This window comes from Podarcis melisellensis (assembly GCF_964234715.1).
Source record: "Podarcis melisellensis genome assembly, chromosome: 15".
NCBI classification, from domain to species: Eukaryota; Metazoa; Chordata; class Lepidosauria; order Squamata; family Lacertidae; genus Podarcis; species Podarcis melisellensis.
In genome coordinates this window covers 37,426,139-37,450,874 of record NC_138532.1, presented here as the reverse complement: position 1 = coordinate 37,450,874, position 24,736 = coordinate 37,426,139, and the positions used below count along the sequence as shown (strand labels likewise).

Here is a 24,736-nt window from a genome sequence, read left to right as displayed (position 1 = left end):
CAATTTAGCTTCTAATACACGTGACAAGCAGGAGTCCTGGCTTTGTGTGGCTTTGAAGGCCTATTTAGAAAGTGTAGTAGCTTCTATAACAGGAGCCTACCCTGACAGCGGTGGGAGGGATTGCACTCGTTGGCAGCTAACTCTGCTCATTTCAGAGCCCAGGACACGCTAGAAGGAGGAACGGGGAAACAAAGAGGACTACTTACAGCAATTCCATGCCCAAAGCCGGAGCCAGGCTGGGGACTGGCAGCACTTATGTAGTTACCAACACCGGAGTCTTGACTGGCTGTACCGTAGAGGTCTGCAACGGGACCCGGGCTGTTCGCCCCTGGGAATCCTCCGGGCCGGGCTGGGTTGGAGCCTGCCGGGGAAGCGGGTGCGCCAAAATTCGGTTGAGCACTGTAGCTATTCAAGACTGGTGTGCAGAGAATAAAGCTGGGTATGAGGCCAGAAGCCGAGCATGCACAGTTATTACAAAGCCAAACACTAAAAAAAGAAAAGAAAACAGCCTAGGTCCAACTTCTAACACTTAACCAAGGCCATGCGATAGGAGAGCAAGTACTCAATAATAGTCAGCCCATACTACTAAGAAGCTTGGAGCTCCAAATATATAGAAATATGTATAAAGAGAGAAGGAAAAAAACAAAACCATTCAACACACTACTGCAACCAGAGACGGTAGGTGCTCAGTTTCACCAAATTATCACAAAAATATATATTTTTCAACGTCTGATTTGATGCTCATGCAGTAGTAAAACGAGTTTTCTAGATCTGGGCACGTCGAGACAGCATTCACATCCCATGCAAACTACAAAGGAACTAGTTTTAGACTACACATTGTGTTAATATTGATATTAAATGTTGATAAGCAAAGAAAGAAAACCGTTTTTTGGATCCACTGAAAACTTTGAGATGAAATATATGTCCTGTCCACCCACCCACTTTTTAGCTCTCAAGGTACATGAAGATTGGGAGGTTTGAAATGCTTTTCTTTAAAACAAACAAACAAACAAACAAACAAACAAACAAACAAACAAACAAATGATATGCAATGGAACATTTGGGGTGTTTTAGGTACCAGAGGAGGGTTGGTTTCCCTTTCCTCCTCCCCTAATAATGAGTGTCTGTCTCCATCTACAAAACTATTATTTGGGCACTACCGGAATGCACAAAGAAATGAGTAGCTAGAAGCAGAAACAACCCTATAATCTTAATTATTTCCGGAGAGGGAAGGAGGGAGGGAAAAAATGTAAATAGTAATAGGGAAGTCAGCTCCTTTAGCTGAAAGCACGATGCATCTCTTTTTGTCAACTATTTGGTAGAAAAAGTGAAATTAGCAGATTTAGTGGAGGAGGAGGAGGAAGACCCAACCATAAGTCGTATGCTACAAAGAGAGAGAACTGCCAGCTTTATGCTTTGAGACCATCCACCTGCCTTCATGACTATATCAAGGCAAGCAGTGCTGTTTCTTGAGCTGATCATTCTTGACCTTTTAAAATCTATTGCTTAATTAAACTGAACAAGATGCTCTCAAATAGCTCTGACTATAATGCAAACCTAGAAAATGATGTTCCAGGAACGCTGTTATTAAATAAACCTTTGCTGTTATTGGTCTATTTGCATTGTCTAGAGATGTTTGATATGTCAAATAATTGGTGGAAGTATCTGAAAAATGCTTTTAAAGAAAAAAAGAGAAAGAAACAGGATTAAATAGCAAAAAGACACAGGGCCTGCCCTCTCTGACAACAAACTACAGAGCACCGTTCCCTCTATACATCTAGGCAGAGTGAAATGGGAGGTTGCAAAGCCTTTACCTTAGCTTTGAATCTTTCAGCCCACCAAAGATGCAAGCTTGTAAGTTTCCCCAGAGGTCAAAATGCCATGTTGCCTGGAGGTATAGTTGAGAATCCTGCCTCCCCTTTCCCAAGCTGGGAGAAAAAAACTATCTGGGAGTAATATGCCCCTGGGCATTTCACATTAGTTTTCTTTCTGCATCTTGCTAGATTCCACACTTTTGAGGAAAACAGCTGTTTGTCTATTTACAGAAAACTCCACAACATTTCCTGGAAAAGAGGGGCTTTCCCCAAAGCCTCACACACCAAAAGGGAATCTTTCCACCTCTAACGAACACCCATACTTAAAAAATAGATAAATTGAAAAACAAATCTGGTACATCTTGAGCAACACAGATCTGCAAAGTCCTAAAATAAAGGCCATCTGTAAATGTGCAGCCCCTCCCATAGCAAAATATTATAAGTATTAACCTGGCAGAGCTAAAATGGGGTCTGTGTGCATGGAGAGAATGCATGAAGCAGTATCCCTAGTGTTTGGCAGGGGGACAGGTGACCAAAATCAGCACTGAGGCTGGGGAGAAAGATCTAGGAAAGTAACTGCATTGTGCTGGACTGAAATGGCAAAACAACGTACTTAAAAAAATATTAAAGATTAAATGTCAAGCTAACATTTGGCGTTCTCACTCATGGAGAAAAACATCCAGCTGAGATATTCAGAGGCCCTTTATTAACTTGCTAGAGCAGACTTTTCTTTTCCAGTTCAGTAAAGTGGATACAGGCCTTGCTGACAGCTCACCAGAAAGCCTCCGTTACCCAGGCAAATAAATGCTTAGGCTTCTGAAGTGAGTGATGCAGAGCCTCCACATGGAAGTGGCTTTAAATCACGCCAGATGGAGGCAGCCTTAGTGTGAGCCGGAGCTGGCTGTCCCGGTAAGGTGAGGAGTCCTGGCAGGATGGGTGCATCCAAGGGAAGCTCAAAATGGCCACCATGCAGACATGGGCAGGCCTTGGTAATAGGACGCCCTGTGCGAGGCCAGTGGATGCCTTCCTTACAGCCTTCGCGGTGCCGACTTATGCTGGGCTTGGGGAAGGAGGTAAGAGGGCTCTGGCAAGGTCCCAGAGTGCTCCTACCTTCCCAAAGCCCAGTAAGCGCTTGCCTGGCTTTGGGAAGGAGGACGCTAGGACCCTGCCAGAGCCCTCCTACCTCTTTCCTGAAGCTGGCCAAGCACTTGCCTGGCTTTGAAATGGCGCCCTCCTTGGCTTGCATGCCTTGTGCAGCTGCAATGCTCACACTGCACTAAATCCGCCTCTGATGTAGAGGCCCTTGCTGGGGAGCTGCCCAGATAGCAAAGGGATCTCCTTATTTCAATGTGCTTACAAAGAAGCACAGGGAACTTGAAGGGATATAATAATTTTTAGTTGTCTCAGGATTGTGCACCAAAGGAGCTGCCATGTGTTTGGGAGGAGGAAACTGATGGAAGAGATGGTCCTGCCTTGAGCAAGATGGCTCCCTGACCTCTTCTAACTGTGTTCCTGGTTGCCGACGGTTATCTCCATTGCTCCCTTTTGTGTGTGTTTCCTGCTGGCTCAGGATTCATGGCTAGATACCAAAATGAGTGCATTTCTGAAAAACGGATGCAAAGCTAAACACACAAAACATTCTCAGTAGATAAAAGACAAGCCCCTCCATCTCTACTCAGGTATAAGTGAACCTGTCTGTGGAGGCCCAAAGCGCTGAGGGAGGATTGACACACCAGTCAACTGATCTGTCAGATTTGGCAGCCTGACCACCTATTATTTAATGGTGGTCCAATACTGTAAAAGTATTGTGAAGTAGGAAGTTTCAAGGACTGTTTTTGTCTCAACTGCTTGAATAAATATTCCAGGAATGCCTGCTTTATTTTATGATGCTTCCTTTCTTAGCAACGATAGGAACAAGGGCTTCTTGCTCCCTTTGCCTATAGTGGTTAAGATTCCATAATGATGATGGTGGAGGAAAAGAAGAAAACAGCTGCTGTTGGAGGGAACACTGCTTACCTAGCACTATTGCATTTAAAAAGGAAGCTTTGGCTTTTTTACTGTACTGTACTGTACTTTGCTTTCTTTCTGTTTTCATTTTCATGCAGTTTTGCAACTGCAGGCCCACCCTCCAATTCTGGGATACAATCCAAATAGAATACAAAAATAGAATCAGTGATTTTCAACCAGGGTGCTGTGGCTCCCTGGGGTGCCTTGAGTGATGGTTAGAGGTGCCACGGGCAACACAGGCCTGCATCCCTCTTTCCTTCCCTCCCGCCTCTGATGCCCACCACTCTCCCCTCCCCAGTTTTAGGATTTCAGCCTTGGTATTCTATTTGGATTGTATCCCAGAATTGGAGGGTGGGAGTGAACCTGCACCCTCATTCCTTCCCTGCTGGCAAAAGCCCAACAGGTTGTTGAATGAGGGTGCAGGTTCACTCTTGCTCGCCTATGTCCTTGGCTAGGGTTTTAAACATTTGTTTAAATCACTGATTTTCAACCAGGGTGCTGTGGCTCCCTGGGGTGCCTTGAGTGATGGTTAGAGGTGCCCTCTTACGTTTCTGCCTCCCAAAGGCTTGCACAACTGTTTATTGCAGCAGCCCTGACTATAAACTCTGCAGGTCTCAATGGTGCCTCTTGGAGGCCCCTCTCTTTGGGGTGGGGGGCGGCTCAGAGACCGGGGGCGGCAGCAGCAGCTGCTCAGAGGACTCCCAGGTAGAGAGGGGAGAGGAGAGGAGGCTGAGGGAACCCTCCACGAGGAAGGGTGTTCGAAAAAGGGTGAGAGGCTGCCAACTCTGCAGGCAGGGGGTGATATAACTGGGTTCCTCAGCCTAATGTTGTGCCACAGAAAGAATGTAGTTGGTTAAGGGAGCCATGGACACAAAAAGGTTGACAACCTCTGATTTAAATTATTCCCCTATCATTGATTCCATTGTTGGGGTTTAATCTTCAGTTTGGGGTGTCAGAGGACTGGGAAGGCTTTAGATCCAAGCCTTCCCCAGGTCTACACCTTCTCAGCCCTACTGATGTCTGAGCTGCCATATTGGTAGTGCAGAGTTTCCACAGCAGGTAGGGGGAATCCAAAAATGAGATCTCTGTTTCTACTCTCAGAAGCTTCCTAAAGTTCATAGGAATCCTGCCTGGGACCAAAAGATTTTAGGACCTGTGAATTGTTAGCATTTATAAATGCCTTGCCAGGTATCCTAACAAAATTAGATTTTAATAATAATAATAATGATGATGATGATGATGATGATGATAATAATAATAATAGCCTTGTTTCCCTATAACAGTGATCTAATGATTATAGCGTTTGTTGTCATCATAAAAGTTAATGCTTTGAAAATTCTTGACTGTTATGTGACAGTTAACCAAATCTTTTCTGATCAGTCAAACATTCAACACTACTCGGGGGAAAGGGGGTGTTGCATCACCCACCCATCTCCAGGGTGGGCCTGAATACAGTGCACCAAGCCCACAGGGCCATGTCAACAGTTTAGCCTCAACTGATTGCACACCAGTAGAGGATGTACAACTGCACACAAGGCCAAGTTGCTTGGAGCAGTATTTTTTCCTTCTCCAAAATGACACCCACTGTCTGCACTCATACCTAGGGAGCACATTTAACTGGTCTCTGCTGTGCTAGTGGAAAGAGCCAAGTAAGCTCACTCTGCCAGGGGAATTATGGAAGATATTGATAGGGGGAAATGTCCTTCTTAATGGGAACAACAACTGCAAAACAGACAATTTGCAAGAAAGTGTGAACAAACTTATCAGATTCCAGAGGTTGGGGACTTTTTCTCAGTGTTCTGCCCAACAATTTTGGGCCTAATTGTTTTAGACTGCAGGAGCTTAGGGAACAGGAGCAAGCCCCCGCAGTGCCCCCACACCTTCAGGGACACTTGCCCCCTCCAAGTAGCCTTGCAACCAACCAACTGAATTCACCAGAACATATTGAAATGTATCTTTTCACAGTTGTTAAACACACACACACACATATGAATGATACTGTTTGTACATTCAGGATTTGCTTGTGAAGTCTGAACAAAGACTGTTGACTATACAAAGTCAAGGGTAATTTCCCATTGTTTGAACATCATTTTGATAGTTCGCTGTGATCGCAGAATTGACTACAGGAGAAATGCAAAGCATAAAAAGCACGCCCACTGGGACATTATCTTGCAAATACACTAGAGGAGTAGAAGATGTCTCGGCTCCTTTTTTGTTCATGACCTACAAAACAGCGAGTTGCAAAAACTTCAGAGGAGCATTTGGAAAAGCTGTTACAGAGCTGGCAGTCTGCAGTAGACCCAACACATTAGAGAAGACAGGTCTTGGAACTGCCACAGAGAAAAAGCACCTTGCAGAGACTGGCTTTTAATCAGAATATATTGCTGTAATATACTTTTCCAATACAAGCATCCTTGTAAGACTTAAAAAATACTGCAAGTTAGACGTGAAGTATCAAAAAGGAAGGGAGTAGTCATCTGATAATGTATTTCAGAAACAAATCTTAAATAAGCATGGGAGGTGATGGGAAAATCAGAGAACACGCCAAATCTAAAAGCTTAAAAACCTATTTGAAGTGCCAGAGAGTATGTATAACTTGCAGGGTGTAATTTTTTAGCTCAAACTTTCTTATTTAGACTGGACAACAAAAAGTGGGAACCTGCTGCTGTTTTGTTCAGAAGAACACTGAAAATAAAATTAAGGAGTTTTGAAACCAGGCCGAGGGGGGGAGGCAGCGGCACAAAGAGAGATGCGAAAGAGAATCCCTGTGAGAAATGGGTGCAATGGTCTTGATCTGAAGAGGCTGACTGCCTGGAGTCTTTGGGTGTCTGGTGGGGTTCTTTGAGGACTGGATCTGCACAAACGTGTCCCTTGGGATCACTTGGAATTCCAGTGTGCAGCCTTCTCACACTGCTTCTACCCCTGGAAGATTCTTGCCAGATGTCAGGGTCCAGGCTTGGGTTGATGTTTTGAGGGCTGTGGCTATCTGGGCTTGGGGTCTCTAGGTGTGCAACTTGAAGGGAGAGCTAGTTTTGGACTGAGAAGACCATGTTTCTTTAAACAGACATCTCTTTTTTCCCTGAGTGGTGGTGGGCAAAGACTTCTTTTTGTACTTTGTCTTCACTAACACTGTCTGGGGGATCTCCAAACAACTCCCTGCCTGAGGAGGACACCCTTGCCAGACTGGCCTTAGATCTGGTGTTGGCTCCCCAGTTCTGGAGCCAGGGATTGGTTTCCTCTTGCCACTACATTATTCATTTACACAGCATTTATATATTTTGTATTTATATTCAGCCCTTTAACCAAAAAGGCTCTGAGCAGCTTACAAAAAGCATCTCACAATCTGAAAAAAGGCATCACATGAGTTAAAAGGAACGGGAGGGAGGATGGAAAAGCAAGTTGATGCTTTGCTAGTGTGATTTTATAAATATGAAACATATAAAACTAGATACATTTTTTTTTAATTCATGCCTTGTTGTATGCATCTGTTATCTTGGGAAAACTGGAATGTATTCATATGTGTTTAATGTTATACATATAATTATGCATATAATATGTGGCAATTATCTGTAGTTTAAGCAGAACCAGTAAAAAATAAGTTGCTTCCCTTCAGGACTGAGGCTGGAATGAGAAAAAAAAGTGTGTCGATAATCAACACTGTGATTTTCAGAAAATTCCATCCCTAAAGTTGACCCTTATGAGTTTAGCTTATGGGTTCTATTTTCAATGCTGGGCAGAAGATGCTGTAGTGAGCAGTCTGGGGTGGGAGGCAGGAAAGAATAAAAAGGAATACTTTTCTACGGATGGATGGCCATTGCACAATGCTTTCTCTTCATCCTCTTAATTTTCAGGTTGCCCAGTATCTTGTGCAAATGAGCAATTTGAGCGGTAACATCCTTGCCATTCAACTTGAGATGAAAACATGATCTCTGCACTGAAAAGCTATGGAATAAGTCAATTCCATTTCGCGGTCATGAAGTTTTATGAAGTACAGGGCAAAGCAATATTTTTGAAACAAGTAAAAACAAAAATGCACAAACAAAAAGTGATGGATTACTATTTTGGGCTCTTTTTAAATTGGGGTCATGCAGGTTGATGACTGCAATGGGAGGGGGAATATAGTGGTAAAAGCAGCTGTAATCTCCAGGTTTATTGGACAGTGGATCTAACCTTCCTGTCAACGCCAGCCTGCAGCTCCCAAATGAGTCTCTGGTGAGAAACTAATAAAGTAGTAAAAGTCTGTTTCCCACCTTCCGCTTCAGAAAACAGAACTGGGCCACAAACAGGAATGAGTGTGGGAAGCTCTAATGCCACATTGTGTGCCCATTAACCTAGATTACACACAGAGGTCCAGCAAGTTCACATTCAATTAGGAGCTAAAAATAATGACATGGACTCGCAATCATGCACTTCACGTCGCAGACTCAGTTCCTCCGGCTGCTTAATAGAGAGAACAAGATGAGTGTGAGTCAGCAATAATGCATTGTTCAAAAGCAAACTAGGGGAAAAAGCCCTACAACCTAAAACGCAGCCCCTTGGGGGGCACATTAGAGACAGCGATGTATCCAAGCAATGGAAAACAACAGCATCACGCTGATCGAGTCTCCGATGACCAATTTTGTCCAGTTGGGCTACCATAATTCAAAACAAGAGGTGGGAGGAAATAGGATTGAGAGGATCAAAGCAGAAATGGAATGTTTTCAGATGTAAGTGAAGGGGAGAAACTGAAGGGATAGCTTTTTTGCTGAACCCAGAGAAAAGAAGATTGGTGGGGGGGGGGTGGGCTGGTAAATATTGGGACTGCCATAAAGAGAGAACTATTCCCAGAATCATTTAAGGCCATTTGGCACATTAAACCAAGACAAACCTGAGTCCGGCACTGTGAGCTTTTAACTACAGACCACAGCCAATCGCCGTACCTGAATAGTACATGTGTTTGCTTCACTTGCACATTACGTTTTTTGATCTACACCTAAAACAAATAGCAGGCAGAGTAGCCCTGAGAAATGGCAAGAGATTTAGCTTGTAGAAATCTAAGATACCACCTTCCACATCGCAGGGAAAAGAGAGACCACTCACTTAACAGGTTTGTTTAAGCAAGCTAGCAAAACATTCAGCAGGCTGAATGAAATGATTCTGGATGAGCTGGTGACTACCCTATTATTTCAGGGAGGACTAAAAGGTGCTCAGGAGACTGTCAGTAAAGGAACGCTGTGACACCCCTGCTCCATCTTTTTTACTGTGAGCTCTTTTTTATGTATCTATAAAAATATCTGTAACTCATGTTTTCTCCAAGGAGCTGGAGGTGGCATATATCATCCTGTCTCATTTCCACCCCTGTAAGGCAGCTTAGCCTGAGGTGGTGACTGGCCTAATGTCACCCAGTGAGGCCCATGGCTCAGTTGGGGGCAAGTGGAACCTGAGTCCCCAGTCTTTATCCAACATTACAACACACTGAGCCCTGGTTTTCAAAAACGGGAAAATTATCACCCAAAGGGCAAATAAGTAAAAGAGCTCAGTGGGGGAGAGCTTTGGAGTACAGAAGGCAGCACTGATGCCAAGACAAGCACTTTTCTTCTGGGAGTCCTCAAGGCTACGCAGTACTACTGACACCTTTTTTCTAGAAGTAAAGCACTGGCACCAAGAAAACTCACTCTGTTCTTCCTCACCAGGTGCATATTGAGTCCAAGTTCTAATCCCTCCTTTTCTTTTCTTCTGAGACAGGAGGAAGTTAGGTGGGACTGAGACATGTGACGTTACTCTTCCCACAGCACACTGAAGGTGCCACATGTTGCTGTGGATTGTGATGGCTCACTGCAGTATCAAATCTGGCTGGGGAGGGAGGGGGCTCATGCTACTACTGTTGTTATTTATACCCTGCCCATCTGGCTGGGTTCCCCCAGCCACTCTGGGCAGCTTCCAACACATATAAAAACATAATATAACACCAAACATTTAAAAAACATTTTTAAAAAGGTCCTTGCTACAGAATGTGGCATTTAATATAAATCCCCCCTGCTTTTCTCTGCTGGATCTCATCTCCTTCATATTCAGCATCCTCATTCTCTGAGGATTTCATTTCCAAACTTCATTAGGGACATAACTGTTTCAATATACGTGTTAAAAATTCACACACTTCTGTACCCTAAACCTATATATTCCAACCTATAGATTTTAAGCATTATTTCTGTAGCATCTCTTCGGTAAAACAATGTGCAATGTTACATGTACACACAGGTCTCGCCTTCCGAACAGGATTCATTCCCAGAAAATATATTGTATTCACAAAATATATTGTATTCACAAAACGAGATGATCATATCCATTATTTCCTGTGGGAACATGTCTAATGCATGCTTTCTCCCTTCATGCTTTCTGCCTGCAGCCAATCAACAAAAGCCAAAGAAGGAATAACTGATTTGTCCAATCTTTCCTGCTTTCTGATTTGTCTGATATCTCACCCTTCCTCTGTGGTTTCCACTGAAAATGGCTGTTGTGGACCAGCAAAACTCAAATGAGTAAGGAAGTGGGCAAACTTTGGCTATTCCGGTATCTGAATTAGCCATTTGTGTAGTAAGGTTTGGATATAATTTGTTGTATTCAGATAACTGAGATTTCAGATATAGAGCGTTCTGACAGCGGGGCCTGAGCATATGTGTGTTTTTAATCCAAAAAGTGAGTTTTTATTAATCTGCAGGATAAGGTGATTTGTGGTGATATAATGAAAAGAATACAGCCAGAATTCTGCCTGATGGCTCACCAGGACATAATGCAATTAAATACCTTTAAACATAAAAGGCTACCTGCATGTACATTCTGGCTGTAATGCAATGATCCTCAGAGCCCCCTCACTGTTCAAAACACTTTTGCATGCTCACTTAGAATCACAGAATTGCAGAGTTGGAAAGGACTCTGGGGATCATATAGTCCGACCCCCTTCAAAGCAGGAATATGCAACTTTCCTGTATGGGGATCAAACTGTGACCTTGGCATTATCAGTACCAAACGCTAATCAACTGAGCTATCCAAAATACCAGGCAAATTAGTTCCACCATTTGTTTTGATCCTGGCTTGAGTGTTCCTACTTGCTGATTTTAAACTATTGTATCTAAACAAAAAAAAATTCCTTCCAGTAGCACCTTCCAGTATTGTATCTAAAACAGTTTTAGGTGCGCCTCAATGCTGGTCAATTTTTAATTCATGATTTGATGAATTAACATATGCAAATGGGAAACAGGACTTTCTCTCCTGAGACAAAGGGGAATCTACTATTCTGCTTACTGCATGATTTGGAAGCAAGGTGAGGAGCCCAAATGGTGAAATCTTAAAGCACCTCCCCCAATTTGGTGCCCTCCATATGTTTTTGACTACAGCTTTGATCAGCCACAGGCCCCATGACTGTGCTGACTGGGGCTGATGGGAGCTGTAGTCAAAAACATATGGAGGGCACCAGGTTGGGGAAGGCTGCATTAAGGAGTGCTTGTGTGGCAAAAGCCCAGAGCATGATTCTGCTGGCACTGCTGACAAGTGAGAGCTAAGGCTGGCTTATCAGGCACTTTGTCCTATGAACTGGCATGTTAACACAAAGCCTGCACACAAATTACTCCAGTTCTGGACAAGAAAGGTCACCACTGAAAGATAAACTCTCTTTGATAAAATGGGGAGGAATTTGCAGCCATGATTCATTATGACATCTGCCTTAGCATATGGCGCATTATACTGAGGTGGATTCACAAAGTGAGGAGGAAATGATGGCTTCCTATTTTCAAGGCAAAAGCACTTCAGCAATTTTACAAGACTGTCAAAAAATCAACCCCATGTACAGGTATTTAGGCCAACTAGTTACGTAGGATTTTCCAAGGTGGGGAGGGGAGAGATGATGGCTGACTCATTCAAGTGGTGAACTCTATGTAAGTATATATTTAGAAGCCACCACATGCCTATGAGCAACAGCAAGACATTCCTCCTCTTATTTAAACATTAAGACCAGTAGGAACTCTTTCAACACATAATGTAAACCAAGGTTTCATTGCGAGAGTTCATTCTAGGTGGAATGCAGAATTTGCGAATCTGCATTTGGTGATAATTCAAAAACAGGTGTGAAGGGGCCCTGAGAAGACTGTCTGTTTCAAGAAAGAATATGCTAAAAATCTAAGTCATAGATACATTTGTGGAATCCTTGTAGAAAACAATGACCAGGTTTGGACATAACACTAAGTTGTAATTTAGTGAGCCTGACTTGGTCTGCTCTTCCTGTTATAGCCACAAAGAAAAAATCAAAAGCATTTTCAACTAACCACGGTTTATTGTTTCATCCAAACCAGGATTTTCATTTAATTTCAACAATGGTTTTATCCAAACAAGTCAGGATCAGAAAACACAATTTGATCTTGGATTGTTTGGAGAAACCACAGTTAAATCTAACAATAGTTCCCAGTTCAGTTGAAATGATAAACTGCATGAAGCTTATGCAGCATAAGATAGGTGCACTGAAGAGGTATTTAGGATCAGATTGCTAATGAAAGAGCTCATCAAATGTCAGAAACAAATTTCTGGAAGAAGCAAAGTAAAAGATTCTCAGGAGGATGAAGTATCATTCATGCACAAGCACACACACCTTATTCTAAGCATCTCTTTCAGGTCAAATACCTAGCTAATAATAACTTTCAACAGAATATGCAGTTTGAAACCTTTTGCATCAAAATCTCTGGGGTTAAGAAGAATCTTGAAAAAATCAACACAAATTATTAGGGTCCTTTATTTAATCTTTAAAGAATACAGCTAAATTTTGATTCACGCCCATCTTAAGAGGGAATGCACTTTTTAAGCTCAAGACTTACTTTGAAGTAGACATGAATAAGATTGCCCTGCACATCTAATGAGCTACTTCACTCTCTGCTGTCATGAGTCTACAAAAGGTTTTGATTGACATTTGATCAGATCTGGAACAGCCCCTAAAAGAAAACTGTGCCCTTCACAACTGAAGCAAAGTCGACAAAAACTCTAGAACTGAGTAAAAGGATGGAGTGAAGTTTGATTGCCAACCATTAAGTGGCATACATAGCATGCAGATCTCTTTCTGTGCATCGTTAAATATGTGATGCTATTGCCATTTTTCTTTTCTTTTGCTTCCCCAAATGAATGAAATTCTATACAAACCTGGGCTTTTAAATTGATCCGGGCTGGGAAGGTGGTGAAGGGGGGAGTTACTCGCTGAAGCAGGGTGCTCGCTACGAAGCATCTGAGCCACCCGAGGCCCCATGGAACCATAGTCCGCGTAGGATAATTGAGCCCGTTGGTCACCGGGCGGAGAATAGAAACCGTAATCGGGGATCCCTGGAGATACAGTGACTCTATCATTGTGGATACTGGATTGGTTCTTATTTTCAATATTAAATTGTACTTTATTATTATTATTTTACAGTTACAAATCACGGAAACAAGAGCAAAAATATATATGTATGTAGGATTTTGAGGAGCAAGTGGACCACAGCTTGATCATACACGCTCCAGGGTCCTTACTCAGACTCATAGGTTCAGAGGCATTGAGCCTGGATTTTGTAAAAAAACAAAAAAACATAAACCCACCACTATATATTCTTTTCCAAAACAGGGACAAGAACAGAAGTATGGAAACACAGAGCCCCAACTGATTAAAATGACAACCAATGCAATACATACTGAGAAGTGTAGAGAAAAGCCGAACCAAGCTGACAGGGCCTAACCTTGCAAAGCTACAGGGGTTCATCCACATGAGGTCCCTTTCCCCAAACTCATAAAAAGCAAAAAAAATCCCCAACCACCAGGTGCAATGTATACAAAGTGTGTGCGTGCGTGTGCATAACTATTTGTACCAAAGTATATATATGTATTAATTGAGAAATGTTCCTTATTTGATCTTACCTGGATTTCCTGTTGTACTGGATCCTACAAGATCACTCCCACCCCCCACCTCCATTTTAGTACTGCATAGTGCAAGGTTTGGAGTTTCTGTTAATGCCCTGGCCATAAAAGTTGAACTCCACAGAGCCCCAGATGAGATGAGTGAGTCTCACATCATACAAAGCTATGGCTTTAATAAGGCAGTTTATAGATTTCAATTGGTTTGGGTCCCAGTAGGAAGTAAACAGAAGTTTCTTTCTATTCATTCTATTTCTATTAAACCTCGTCACAACCTTCAAACTGAGAATTAGTATAAGTGACAAAAATTAATTAATAGGCAAGTATCACAAATAGTTAATCTACTCCACATTTAACCTAGCTAAGCAGAGGGAATCTCAAAAGAACTAAGAGCCATGCTCAATCAGGGCAATGGCCCATCTTGTTCAGCATCCTGTTCTCCCAGTGGCCACCAGATGCTTCAATGGGGAGCCTGCAAGCAGGAGCTGAGTGCAACAATGCTCTCCCTTCCTGTGGTTTCCGGCAACTGGTATTCCAAAGTATACTGTCTCCAAATAGTGGAGGCAGAGCATAGCCATCATGGCTAGTAGCCAAGTTTGACCAAAGCAGTGAGTGAACTTCACAATTGGTTGGCATTTGGGATAGTAAACTTGTTCTTATTTCACATCATGGGCATCCTTTAAAGGACAGCAAATTTGTTGGTGCAAAAAAGTCTGCATGCATTTTAACAAACCAGCCTACACATTTATTCTCCCAAGCCAAGTGGACTAGAGGTACATTTTAATATCTGTGTTGTAAGCCACTGCTAACAACAAAGAACGCCCCCCCCCCAGCATCAGGAAGACTTTTGCTCTTCCACATTCATAATTGCCTTCCAGCAAAAGGCAAGAGCAGGTCTGAACTTGCAGGACAGAAAAGATGAACTTAAATAAAACAGAAAGTAAGATTTATTTATTTATTTATTTATTTATTACTTTCAGCATCAACTGTATCACCAAAATAGATCACTCCATTATGAAAACAGAGCCTCCAGATGGTGAATTCAGGAAAGAATTGAACAGGGAAAAATAAATAACTCTCAGGAAATTACTTTTCTGCTCCAAACTTCCATGAATCTCTACAGAGTTTTGTGATAGTTTCTTTCTCATTAGATCGTAGCACAAAGCACCTGTATTACTGAGTTTATCTCTTTTTTGAGGTTTGACCAGTACTCTTAAATATGTGCTGCAAAGCAGGCACTTGCCTTGTGCCTTTGTAACTTGTGAAGGGTCAGATAGCTACCTATTTAGGTCCCAAAGACATGTATGGCAGATCTCCCAGAAGCCAGACAGAACGATGCATGTGGACTCTCTCAACACACATCTTAAGAATGCACACCGAGAAAAATGGGAGGGGAAGTGATTTCTCCCACAAGGACATTCAAAGCAGAACTCACTTATGCAGAATTAATTTCCATGCCAACTAATTCTCCTTGGTGTGGTGTTCCTTGCAGGACAGACAAGCCCTGGACTTCCAACTCTTTCTCTTTCCAAGTGCACCAGCCATTGGGAAGTGACCCCAAATCTGTTTGTAGGCCATTTTCTGCAGGATCGTGCAACGTGGGGAATTTTTGCCCAAGTGGATGTAAATAATTGGTCTCTATTGAGGGCCTTGGCCCTCCAGAGGACACTTAACAACTGTGTGTTCCGACTTTAGCGCAGAATGATGGCAGCATGTGTAAACGCTCCTTTATTAAGGGTACTTTCCAGAAGAACAGCTGTACAAACACTGCCTGAGATTCTGCTTCATCTTGCTATCCTTGCCTGGCTGTGGACCACAGGGCTGAGAAGTGAAGAGAAGCCCAAAAGTCACTTTTGGAGGTCAAAGCAAAACTTCAGGAAGACTCAAAATGCTCTCAGACTGAAAGGTCTCACTGACAGCAACCTGTCGACGAGCTCCCTGTCTCTCTTTCTCTCTCCTCTCTTGCCATAAGCAGCCACACGCAAATTTGGCAGCCGTTTGCACCATCAGTGTTTATGATAATAACCGTGCGTGCTTGAAAGCAGCAGGAAATTTTCAATATAACTATCATTAAGACAAAACACTTTAAATCAAAGCCATTACTGCTACTGAGAGTTAAAGCTCACAAGATTAGGCCGCTTTTTATCTTTATGAAAAATTCATAGAACAAGCTGCCAAACATCATTTTCCTGCTCGAGAGAGTAAATGATATAATAATATTTAATGCTGCCGATACAGATGAAAGTGGAGGCAGAAGCTGCGTGTAGTAATGTGTACATCAGGGAGACGCTGTCGAACAAGGAGCGCCGACACTCAGCACATGTAGCGCTGGGCATACAAGCCAACTGGAAACCTGCCGTTACCGTCTCCAACTTTTATACTTCAAAAACCAGCGGCTGTTCTTCAACGTTGCTTAATTTGGGTTGCTAGTAGAGGTCCAACGTACAACGTTGGAGCTAAACGGGTCCAAAGCATGCTTCAGAACTGGAAGGCTGGAAGGACCCAACAATAGGACATGCTCCCTGTGTGGGGCTTCCCTCGAGATTGGCAGAGAAGCTACAGGCAGTGCAGAATGCAGCTGCCAGGTTGTTGACTGGAGCACCGGGACGCACACATGTTCCACCTCTGCTGAGGGACCAGGACTGGCTGCCAGCTAGAGTCTGTGTCATGTTCAAAGTCTTGCTATTAACATATAAAGCCTTGGACAACCCTAGGCCACGTTACCTGAAAGACTGCTGCTATGGAGACTTGTAAGGACACTTATAGACAATTTGGAGGGAAATGGCTTGTGGCACCATACGATACGGACTATCATAGTTCCCCACTGTTGCCTCTGCCTTATGGATTGCTCTTTCCTCTGCCAGACGTTGCTTCAGCCACTTCCTCTTGCCTAGAGTTTCCCTGACACATGACTGGACCCTGTTTTGACTAGAATTGGTTTTATCTGTTTTTATTATACAGTTTCACTGTTTTTATGTTTGCAATTTTCTACATGGTTCAGAGATTTTAAATATTAAGTGGTTTAGAAATGCTTGTAAACAAGTAGAAACAGACAAGTGTGAAACGCCAAAATACTTTGGCAAAAAATGTCCCATTGTGCCTTCTGTGATTGACAAGGGTCAGGTATCGCCATGAGCCCTGTGGCCAGTACCTAGCCCCGACTGGCTGGAAGAGGGAAATGCAGGCAGTTTGAGCCAAGCTACAACTCTGCAAACCGGCATCTTCCTGGTCCTGGAAGCCAGGTGATACCAAAGATTCTGTGGCTCTCCAGATGTTGCTGGACTTCAACTCCCATGAGCCCCAACCAGCATGGATAATGTTCAGGGAGTGATGGGCTGCTTAAATCTCTAGTTCCTCAGAAGTGGTCATGACTGACCAGTGCGACTGAGTTGCTTTGCCAAGCAAGCCCGCAATAACTTTACCAAAGGTTTCCTTGTTGCACACTCAGGAAGAATGTGTCATAATTTCCCCTAACACCTGCTGCAAACATTCTAGCTGCACACCCCCAGATGTTTCTACACACTACTCAATGGAAAGCCTTATTCTAAGACATCATGCAGGCACCATTTCTTACATTTTAAGGTGGGATACAAGACAGACAGACAGACAGACAGACAAGACTCGCCTGCCCAGGGGAGATAATACCACACTGTCAGACTTTACCCAAAGATGATCTGACTGATTTTCTTTTTTATCTGAATCTGTCTTTCTTCAATAGAACTCAATGAGATTTATGTTGAGGTCCCAGTCAGTCTCCCATCCAGGCCCTAATGAGAGCCAGGCCTGCTTAGCTTCAGCAAGGCTGCTGCATCAGATGCCTTCAGATTTTAGGTCTAGTTGAAACTGGCATTTGGGATTGTGTTTGTGCAATCTGCCATGGGATTATAAACTGCCCAGTCATCATGCCAATTGTGCAGGTCACTCTCTAAAGCTTTAGCCAAGTGACCTGCAAAACTGGAATGCTGATTGGATCACAGGGCAGAAAGGCATTTCTTAAGCAGATGGGGCTCAGTGTCTTTGAAAGCAAACTGTATAGGATGATATGCCACTAAGAGCACATTTATGTAAATTTGGTGGTGCTTTCAAATCTTAGAAAGTTGAGAACTGCTGCTGACCCACTGACCAGAAGAATTCATCAACTTAAGAATGGATAAAAACAGTGGCAGGATGCTTTGGAAACCCCTGCTACAATAAATCAAATTGGATAATTGCAGTGATTCTTTCTGACCAAAAATACTGTGAATTAGTTAACTGCAAGATGAAGAAAACCTAAACCAACAAACAATAAAAAACCCTAATACAATAAACAATAAACATTTTCCTCTCTGAAACATACCGGTAATCAAGTTGAACCTTTACCTTGCTAAGCATCTATTGATGCCCATAGGCATTCGAAAAAAATGGTAAAAGGGGTTCCCAGGTATCAGGAAAGTGCAATATCACGGGGCACTCTGTGTACCACTTTGCCACCTGAACACACTCTTTAAAATCTGCTCATCTCTGGGTTGTCTCTTTTTATAAACGTATGAGCTAAGCAGCAGCAGGGCAGGGCATTGAAACAACTTGAAGAAAACTGGGTACATTCTTCACCTTCAACAAAGGTGAGGAGCCCTTGTTCTATTGAGGGCTGCGTTCCTTTGGGGGTCAGCTTGGGGAGGGTGTTGAATGCTAGTGGTGGCAGAACCAAAGAGAGCAGTGGATGAAGCTAGATACAAAGTGTGTGCATAGGGACCACTCATTTTCTCTTTCTATCACCCCTTCTCATCCCCTGCCCGATGGGCAACCAGGGAGAGGCAGATCACTCTTGCCCATGGTCTGCAGTATCCCTTTCTTCTCCTTCTTTCATTTTCTCCCTCTGTCTCTGCTTTCTCCCCTGGTTCTTCCTCCTCCAAACCTCCTCTTTCAACTTTCAACTTTCCCCACCAGCATGACATTAGACCAAGGGCTCCATGAGATGAGATGGAGGGCAACATGCATTAGGCTGGTTTGGTTGCAGGTTGCCCACCCACTGCCTAAAAGCAAACATCCATCATGCTGGAAGGGCCTGTAAATATTCTAGTCTTAAATCTCTCATCTGCTACATGATGGTGGTCTCAGGATTGGACTTTGGAGCAGATGACCAGAGCCCCAATCAGCAAAACGAGCAAGAGGGCTACAAAATGCAACATGACTAAACCTAAGATCTAAGAGGTGTGTCCGTGTATAAGGTTAGTAAGCCTAAAATTATCTAACTATGCTACTGGTGTCACTTCCATGATGTTGCTCTAAATAGGAAATAGTCTTGGTGTCCCTGTACAAAATGAAGACCACCTGGATTTTAGAGTCTGTTCAAAAGGTTAGAACATTCCTCTCTGCAAGCTTTGGAACATATTGATTGCTTCATGTAACATAACTGGGTAACATAATCACAAGGGAGATTAAATGCAGCTCAAAGAGCCATTGTGCAGCTGGGTTCATGATATAGCTCAAAAGATATTCGGATACATTTGTAGAAGCTAAATCCCCATGGCATGTATAAAAAGAGCTGCAATCTCCAGGCTTTAGCATCCTGCTTTGTGGAATATGGACACAAGCCAGCGACAGCTAAGCAAGATCAAATCCCACTGAAATCCATACAATTCAAAAGGGTCAGTGGATGCAGGAGAAATGCCATAAATCTATTGCTGCATATTGTGGTCAGAAAGGGTGGTGGGGTTACCAGTTGCATTTGTAGCTTAAGAGCAGCATCAACAAGAGGATACATGGGACAGCAGAATGGAGGACCATTGGCAAAGACTGAATCCAGAATACATACAGTGAAGCGCAGTTTGCAAATATTGCTGATAGGTTGAGAATATGATTAAGAAAAGAGCTGTCTCTTGAGACTGGTTTCTATATGAAGATGGTGCATCAAAGAGTTCTGCACAGATCACATGGTGCTGAATTGTAGAAATGGCCAAAAATACTCCTGTTCCAGGTTGACAAGCCTTGTCTGTTGTGGCCTACGGAGAGGCCAGAATGAAACTCAGGAGAGCAGGAAAGATGTGCACCTCTCAACTTGCATCAGTATTATCCTCAAGATGGTTTGTCGTAAGATAGGAAGGATTTCCTCTTTCCCAAAGTTCTGCTAGGGACATAGCAACTGTAGTGTAGAGAGGGTGTGGGGGAATTGCTCTTTTGCCGTGTCAGACAGATGAGGCATTTAGACAACTTCTTTAAAGCCACTAAAATGGCGACAGGCTGGGGCACTTTGACGTCTAAGTTAGCCACCTGTCCAAAGCCATAAGTATATTAGAAACAACTGCATCCTTAATAGCTGTTTTAGCTGAGTTTAAACTTGCACACTGATAAAGGATTGTCGACAAGTGATTGGGAACAGATTAACAAAATACTTGACACACAGCAAAGTATATAAAAAAAACCCCTCACAAAATAAAATCCTGCACTCGCTCATGGAGGCAAATAAATACATTTCTCATCTTAGCTGTGATGTTTCATGAGCAATCAATATTTATAGCCTAATCAAAATCTCCCATATTGCGAATTAAACACAGTGTCATTTTCAGATGGGGCCAGTGCCATCACACGCGAGGCCTTGCAAAGCTTCTCCAAGAGAAACGGCAATCAGGGCGCCAGTTCTTCTTGCAGCATTTGACAAAAGAGTTTCCACTTGAGGGGCTCATCTTTAATCATTACAAAAGCACAGAAGTTTAATCCATTTTTGATGTAAGTGCTAATAGCTCTGTGTCCTTGAAGTTCAAAGTGGTCTTCGTGCATGTCACTAATTAGCCAAGCAAGCAGCCAGTCTGCTCCCTCTCATGCTTCTAATTAGATCCTTAACAACAAACAAATGTCGACCTTTCAAATGCTGTGCTACATTTTTCTCTCTTTTTGTTACATAGTTTTGGAGGGCAGAAGATAACCATCCCCTCGGAAAAACCTGCACCATATTTTGACATCTCGTCCAGATATTATTATTATTATTGAGTGGGGGGTGGGGAGAGAGAAGACAACAATCATAGAGGCTGGGGATTCCAAGGCAACCTGTCAAAATAGTTGACCATGCCAATCAACTGGTCAGCCATTTTGTTTCTTGGAATAGAAGGAAGAAGTCAATGTTTGACAGCAACTTCAACCACTGATTACCTGTTCCACTTCTGAGCTATTCATTTTCACTTTTTTGTTTTTCTGCCATTAGCCAGCATGACGATTGATGCCACTATACCATAAAGCATTTTGCTGTGTAGCTTCTTCACCTCCAGCAATGGAAGCTGGTGTTTTGCTGGTCATATTCTTATCATGGTGAATTTTTATTACTAAAAATAGCTACTCACGAAGCCACAATATATAGCATGTGCTCCTTATCTCACACCTGCATTTGAGAGCGGTCTGGACTCCAAGGAGCTCGTCCAATGAATAAAGAGGAGAAAGGAATATTCAGAATACTTATCTTTTGAATGTCTTATCTGATCATGACTGAGTCACTGAAAACAGTGGGCAGAACAAAGAGGTTACATGATCTTTAACACAAGTTAATAAAGCGAGGAATGAGCTGGTGGTGGCATGCAGTGGAATACAGCATGGTAAAAAGTGTGAAGTGGATTTCTGGAAGAAGGTGCCAGGTGAGGCCCAAGGTGCTTCCAAGGAATATCTCCCCAGTCAGTGTCTTCACTGGGTTAGAAGGCAGCAGAGGAAAGCTAAGTTGATGTGCTCTAGACCTTCACATGGTTGATTACTGCTGCCAGGTATCTGTTTGCCATTACTCTCTATATGATCCCTCATCTGAAACCCAAATACTTCATCTTTCTTTGCCTGCTTTGCTTGCTGTGTTGAAGACAAAGTGTCTATGTTAGTTTCACTAAGAGTAGGGCTGCCATATATCCGGACATAGCCAGAGTTTGGCCCTTGTAAACAGTGCCTGGGAGGAAATTGCTGTAATGTCCGGGAAAATCCAGACATATGGCAACCCACATCCTAAGTGTAGATTTTGGCAAATTTCCTTAAAAATAGCTCAGGTTTTCTTTTTTGTGATTTTGCTCAACAACTTTTGTGTCCGGATTTTTACTTTTTGAAATACGGCAGCCCTAACTAAGAGAGGCTCTGGACATTCTGTTGTTGCTCATCATGATGAAATTTTGGAACCTGCAACACAGAGGATGTTCTTTATGCGAAGTCACAGCCACAAGGATGGTGGACAGAGAACAGAAGAGCAAAGACTGAGGAAGCTGCTGAAAGGGTGGCTAAGGGCAGGTTGCTGCCTTTTTTTATATTGCTATGTAAAATGCCCTTCATGGCAACAGTGCTTTCTATATTCTCTATTTCTCAGGACTGAAATACTTCAAGGGCCACCTGTCTCCATATGAACTAACTCTGAAAACTTCATATATCTGTTGTCCAGCTCTATTCAGAAGCCTAGCGGCCATTCCATTATAAGCAATACAACTCATCCTGGGTCAATATAGAATAATTTCCCAATCATTTGCCTTTTTTATCCAAAGGAACGGAATAATTCTCTCTTACTTTTTCACTCTCGTTTTAGCAATGAGTCTTTTACTGCTACCTTTTTACCACTGGTGGCCAGATTTGCATTAATTGTTTACCACAGCCTGGACAGGCCTTTTATTAATATTAATGAGTGACTGGGAAGAAAGGGACCCTTTATTTTTAGCCTACTCTAATTGTGTAGTAATTATTCATCTACAAAACAAATGAGCCGAACTCCATTGCTATGGCAACTGAAACTCTGGCCTCCCACTGTAACACATTAATAGGCTATTGTTCCTGTTAATTTTAAATTGAGGCCTTTTGTGCAGCTACAGATATGAAAAAGAGGCAAATTAAAATAAAACCAGGACTTAACCTCACATTTAAGTCAGAATGGTCATTGTCCAGGCATGGTTTTAAGATAAAAGTCACTTGTTGAAATGCACTGTGGTCCACTAGGTATTATTTATTAGGGGTGTTTAGATATACAGCTTTTCAGCAAAAAGTTCTAAAATGGGTTTACATAGTAAAACAGGGCAACAACTTGAAAACAGTATTTTTTTTAAAAAAAGATCCTGAAGTTTCCCCAATATTTTTATGGTTGGGACGTGGGTGGCGCTGTGGTCTAAACCAATGAGCTAGGGCTTGCCAATCAGAAGGGCGGCGGTTCAAATCCCCGCGACGGGGTGAGCTCCCGTTGCTCGGTCCCTGCTCCTGCCAACCTAGCAGTTCGAAAGCACGTCAAAGTGCAAGTAGAAAAATAGGTACCGCTCTGGTGGGAAGGTAAACGGCGTTTCTGTGCGCTGCTCTGGTTTGCCAGAAGCGGCTTAGTCATGCTGGCTGCATGACCCAGAAAAACCGTTTGAGGACAAACGTTGGCTCCCTTGGCCAGTAAAGCGAGATGAGCACCAAAACCCCAGAGTCGTTCACAACTGGACTTAACTGTCAGGGGTCCTTTACCTTTACCTTTAATAGGGTGCTACTCTTTGCTGCGGACAATAAATAAAACCTGAATGTGTGAAGGCACTGTTTGGACCCAGGAACTATCAATGGTCCTGGAAGAAATAAGCAGAAAGGTGACAAATGATGACTCTGCATCGGAAGGGGAGGGGAGATTATTTGTGGCTCTAATATATAGCTCTTGCATTGCTGAGCTAATATGAAAAATAGCAGGAAAAAGGTGAGCTCGCACTCATATTCACATGGGCAACATTTATGCACAGAGGATTGCGTTCTGCAAAGAAAAGGCATGTTAAACTAATAACTGTGCATGCAAAACTGTTGGGATGTGCAAGGAGTCTTCCAATCTTCATCTTTTTCATTCTTCTAGCATCTCTTTGAGGTAAGGCATCCCTATTCTTAGCCTAAGGAAATTGAGACTGAGAGACACCAGTTTGCCATCTCACAAACCTAGTTATTTGTATCTGACACTCTCTCAGAAAGACTCAGGGCAGCTATGCTGTGGTTCCCTAGTGGTTTCCAATCTATAAAGTGTGGCCTGCTAAGTTTTAACTTGCATGAGTTCAAACATTACCTTAGTTGATCCCCCAATGTCCTGAGGGATTTGAACCCAAGTCTTTTGAGGTATGGATCCAACACTTGGTCTACCCTGGCTCTCCATCATTGTGCTTCTGCCTATATCTGAAGAAGTGCCTGAATAGCTTTTAGATTGTTGCCAGAGTCCTCCTGGGACTATTATAATGGAAAATGGATAATGATTGCAGGAAAGAGAAAGAGAAGACCTCACTCTTCAGCTTTGTTCCATCAGGGAAAAATTGAGTTACATGAAGTGCCTGTTCCAGGGCTTGCCAAGAGTAGAGTAAAATTCATTCATGGAGCGAAAGAACCTTTTAGAGCCCCCTTTCCTCTGAACACATGATTAGTCTGTTTGGATCACAGGAGTGAAGTGAGGCACCCTGCAAGTCAGAGCGGGTTCCGTGGAAGAGTGTTTGCCCATTGAAAATAATTCCACTGATTGAGAAGACCATTAAAAGTTAGTGACTACATTCATTACAGATTAACTTATACCGTACTTAAGCCTGCTCTCCTGAGCTGGTCACTAATTGCGCTGGAGATGATTTATCAAGTGCCCTGGATTTTCTATTACAAAATAAGTGATTAAAAGCTAATACATTTTACCCACAATAGAATCAAGTAAAATTACTGCAGCCAGAGTCAGAACTTGGCTGCAGCATTCACAGAACTCCTCAGTGTGCAGGAGAGTGAGTGCTTCACTAAGAAAGAATATTCTGCCCTCGAATGAAGAAAATTAATGGATGGGGAGCAGGTGGACATCCCAGAATAGGCTCACAGGTATCCAACTTCTATAATGGTAGGGGTTTTCCTCCAGTGAGCACCTCCAGAAGCTGAATGGAAATCATTCTGCTTTAAGTTCTTTTTGAAAAATAATGCAGGAAAGCATTACTTGCAGGAAAGTAATTGTCGTATAACAGGGAGGGGCAAACCAGCATCACTAGAATTCTTTCTCTCACTCTACCTACTTAAGGGAAGGGAACCTTCAGGGGCCTAGTGATGGCACATGTTGCAATTTA

At 42.8% G+C, this 24,736-nt stretch overlaps 1 protein-coding gene across 34 annotated transcripts in view; it reads right to left on the bottom strand.

Annotated features, from left to right (window-relative positions):
• Positions 1-24,736, bottom strand: part of MSI2 (musashi RNA binding protein 2) — a 446,839-nt gene that overhangs the window by 9,510 nt on the left and 412,593 nt on the right. For 15 of the 34 annotated variants that reach the window (XM_081890469.1, XM_081890477.1, XM_081890499.1 and 12 more), the window contains 2 exons: positions 12,981-13,157; positions 207-415 (listed from right to left, as the gene is read on the bottom strand). The exons of 3 other annotated variants lie outside the window; for them this stretch is intronic. In XM_081890469.1, the coding sequence (XP_081746595.1) occupies positions 207-415; positions 12,981-13,157 (386 nt within the window). The remainder of the gene's footprint in view (positions 1-206; positions 416-12,980; positions 13,158-24,736) is intronic. 16 more of the 34 variants (XM_081890470.1, XM_081890474.1, XM_081890476.1 and 13 more) reach the window with 3 other exon arrangements.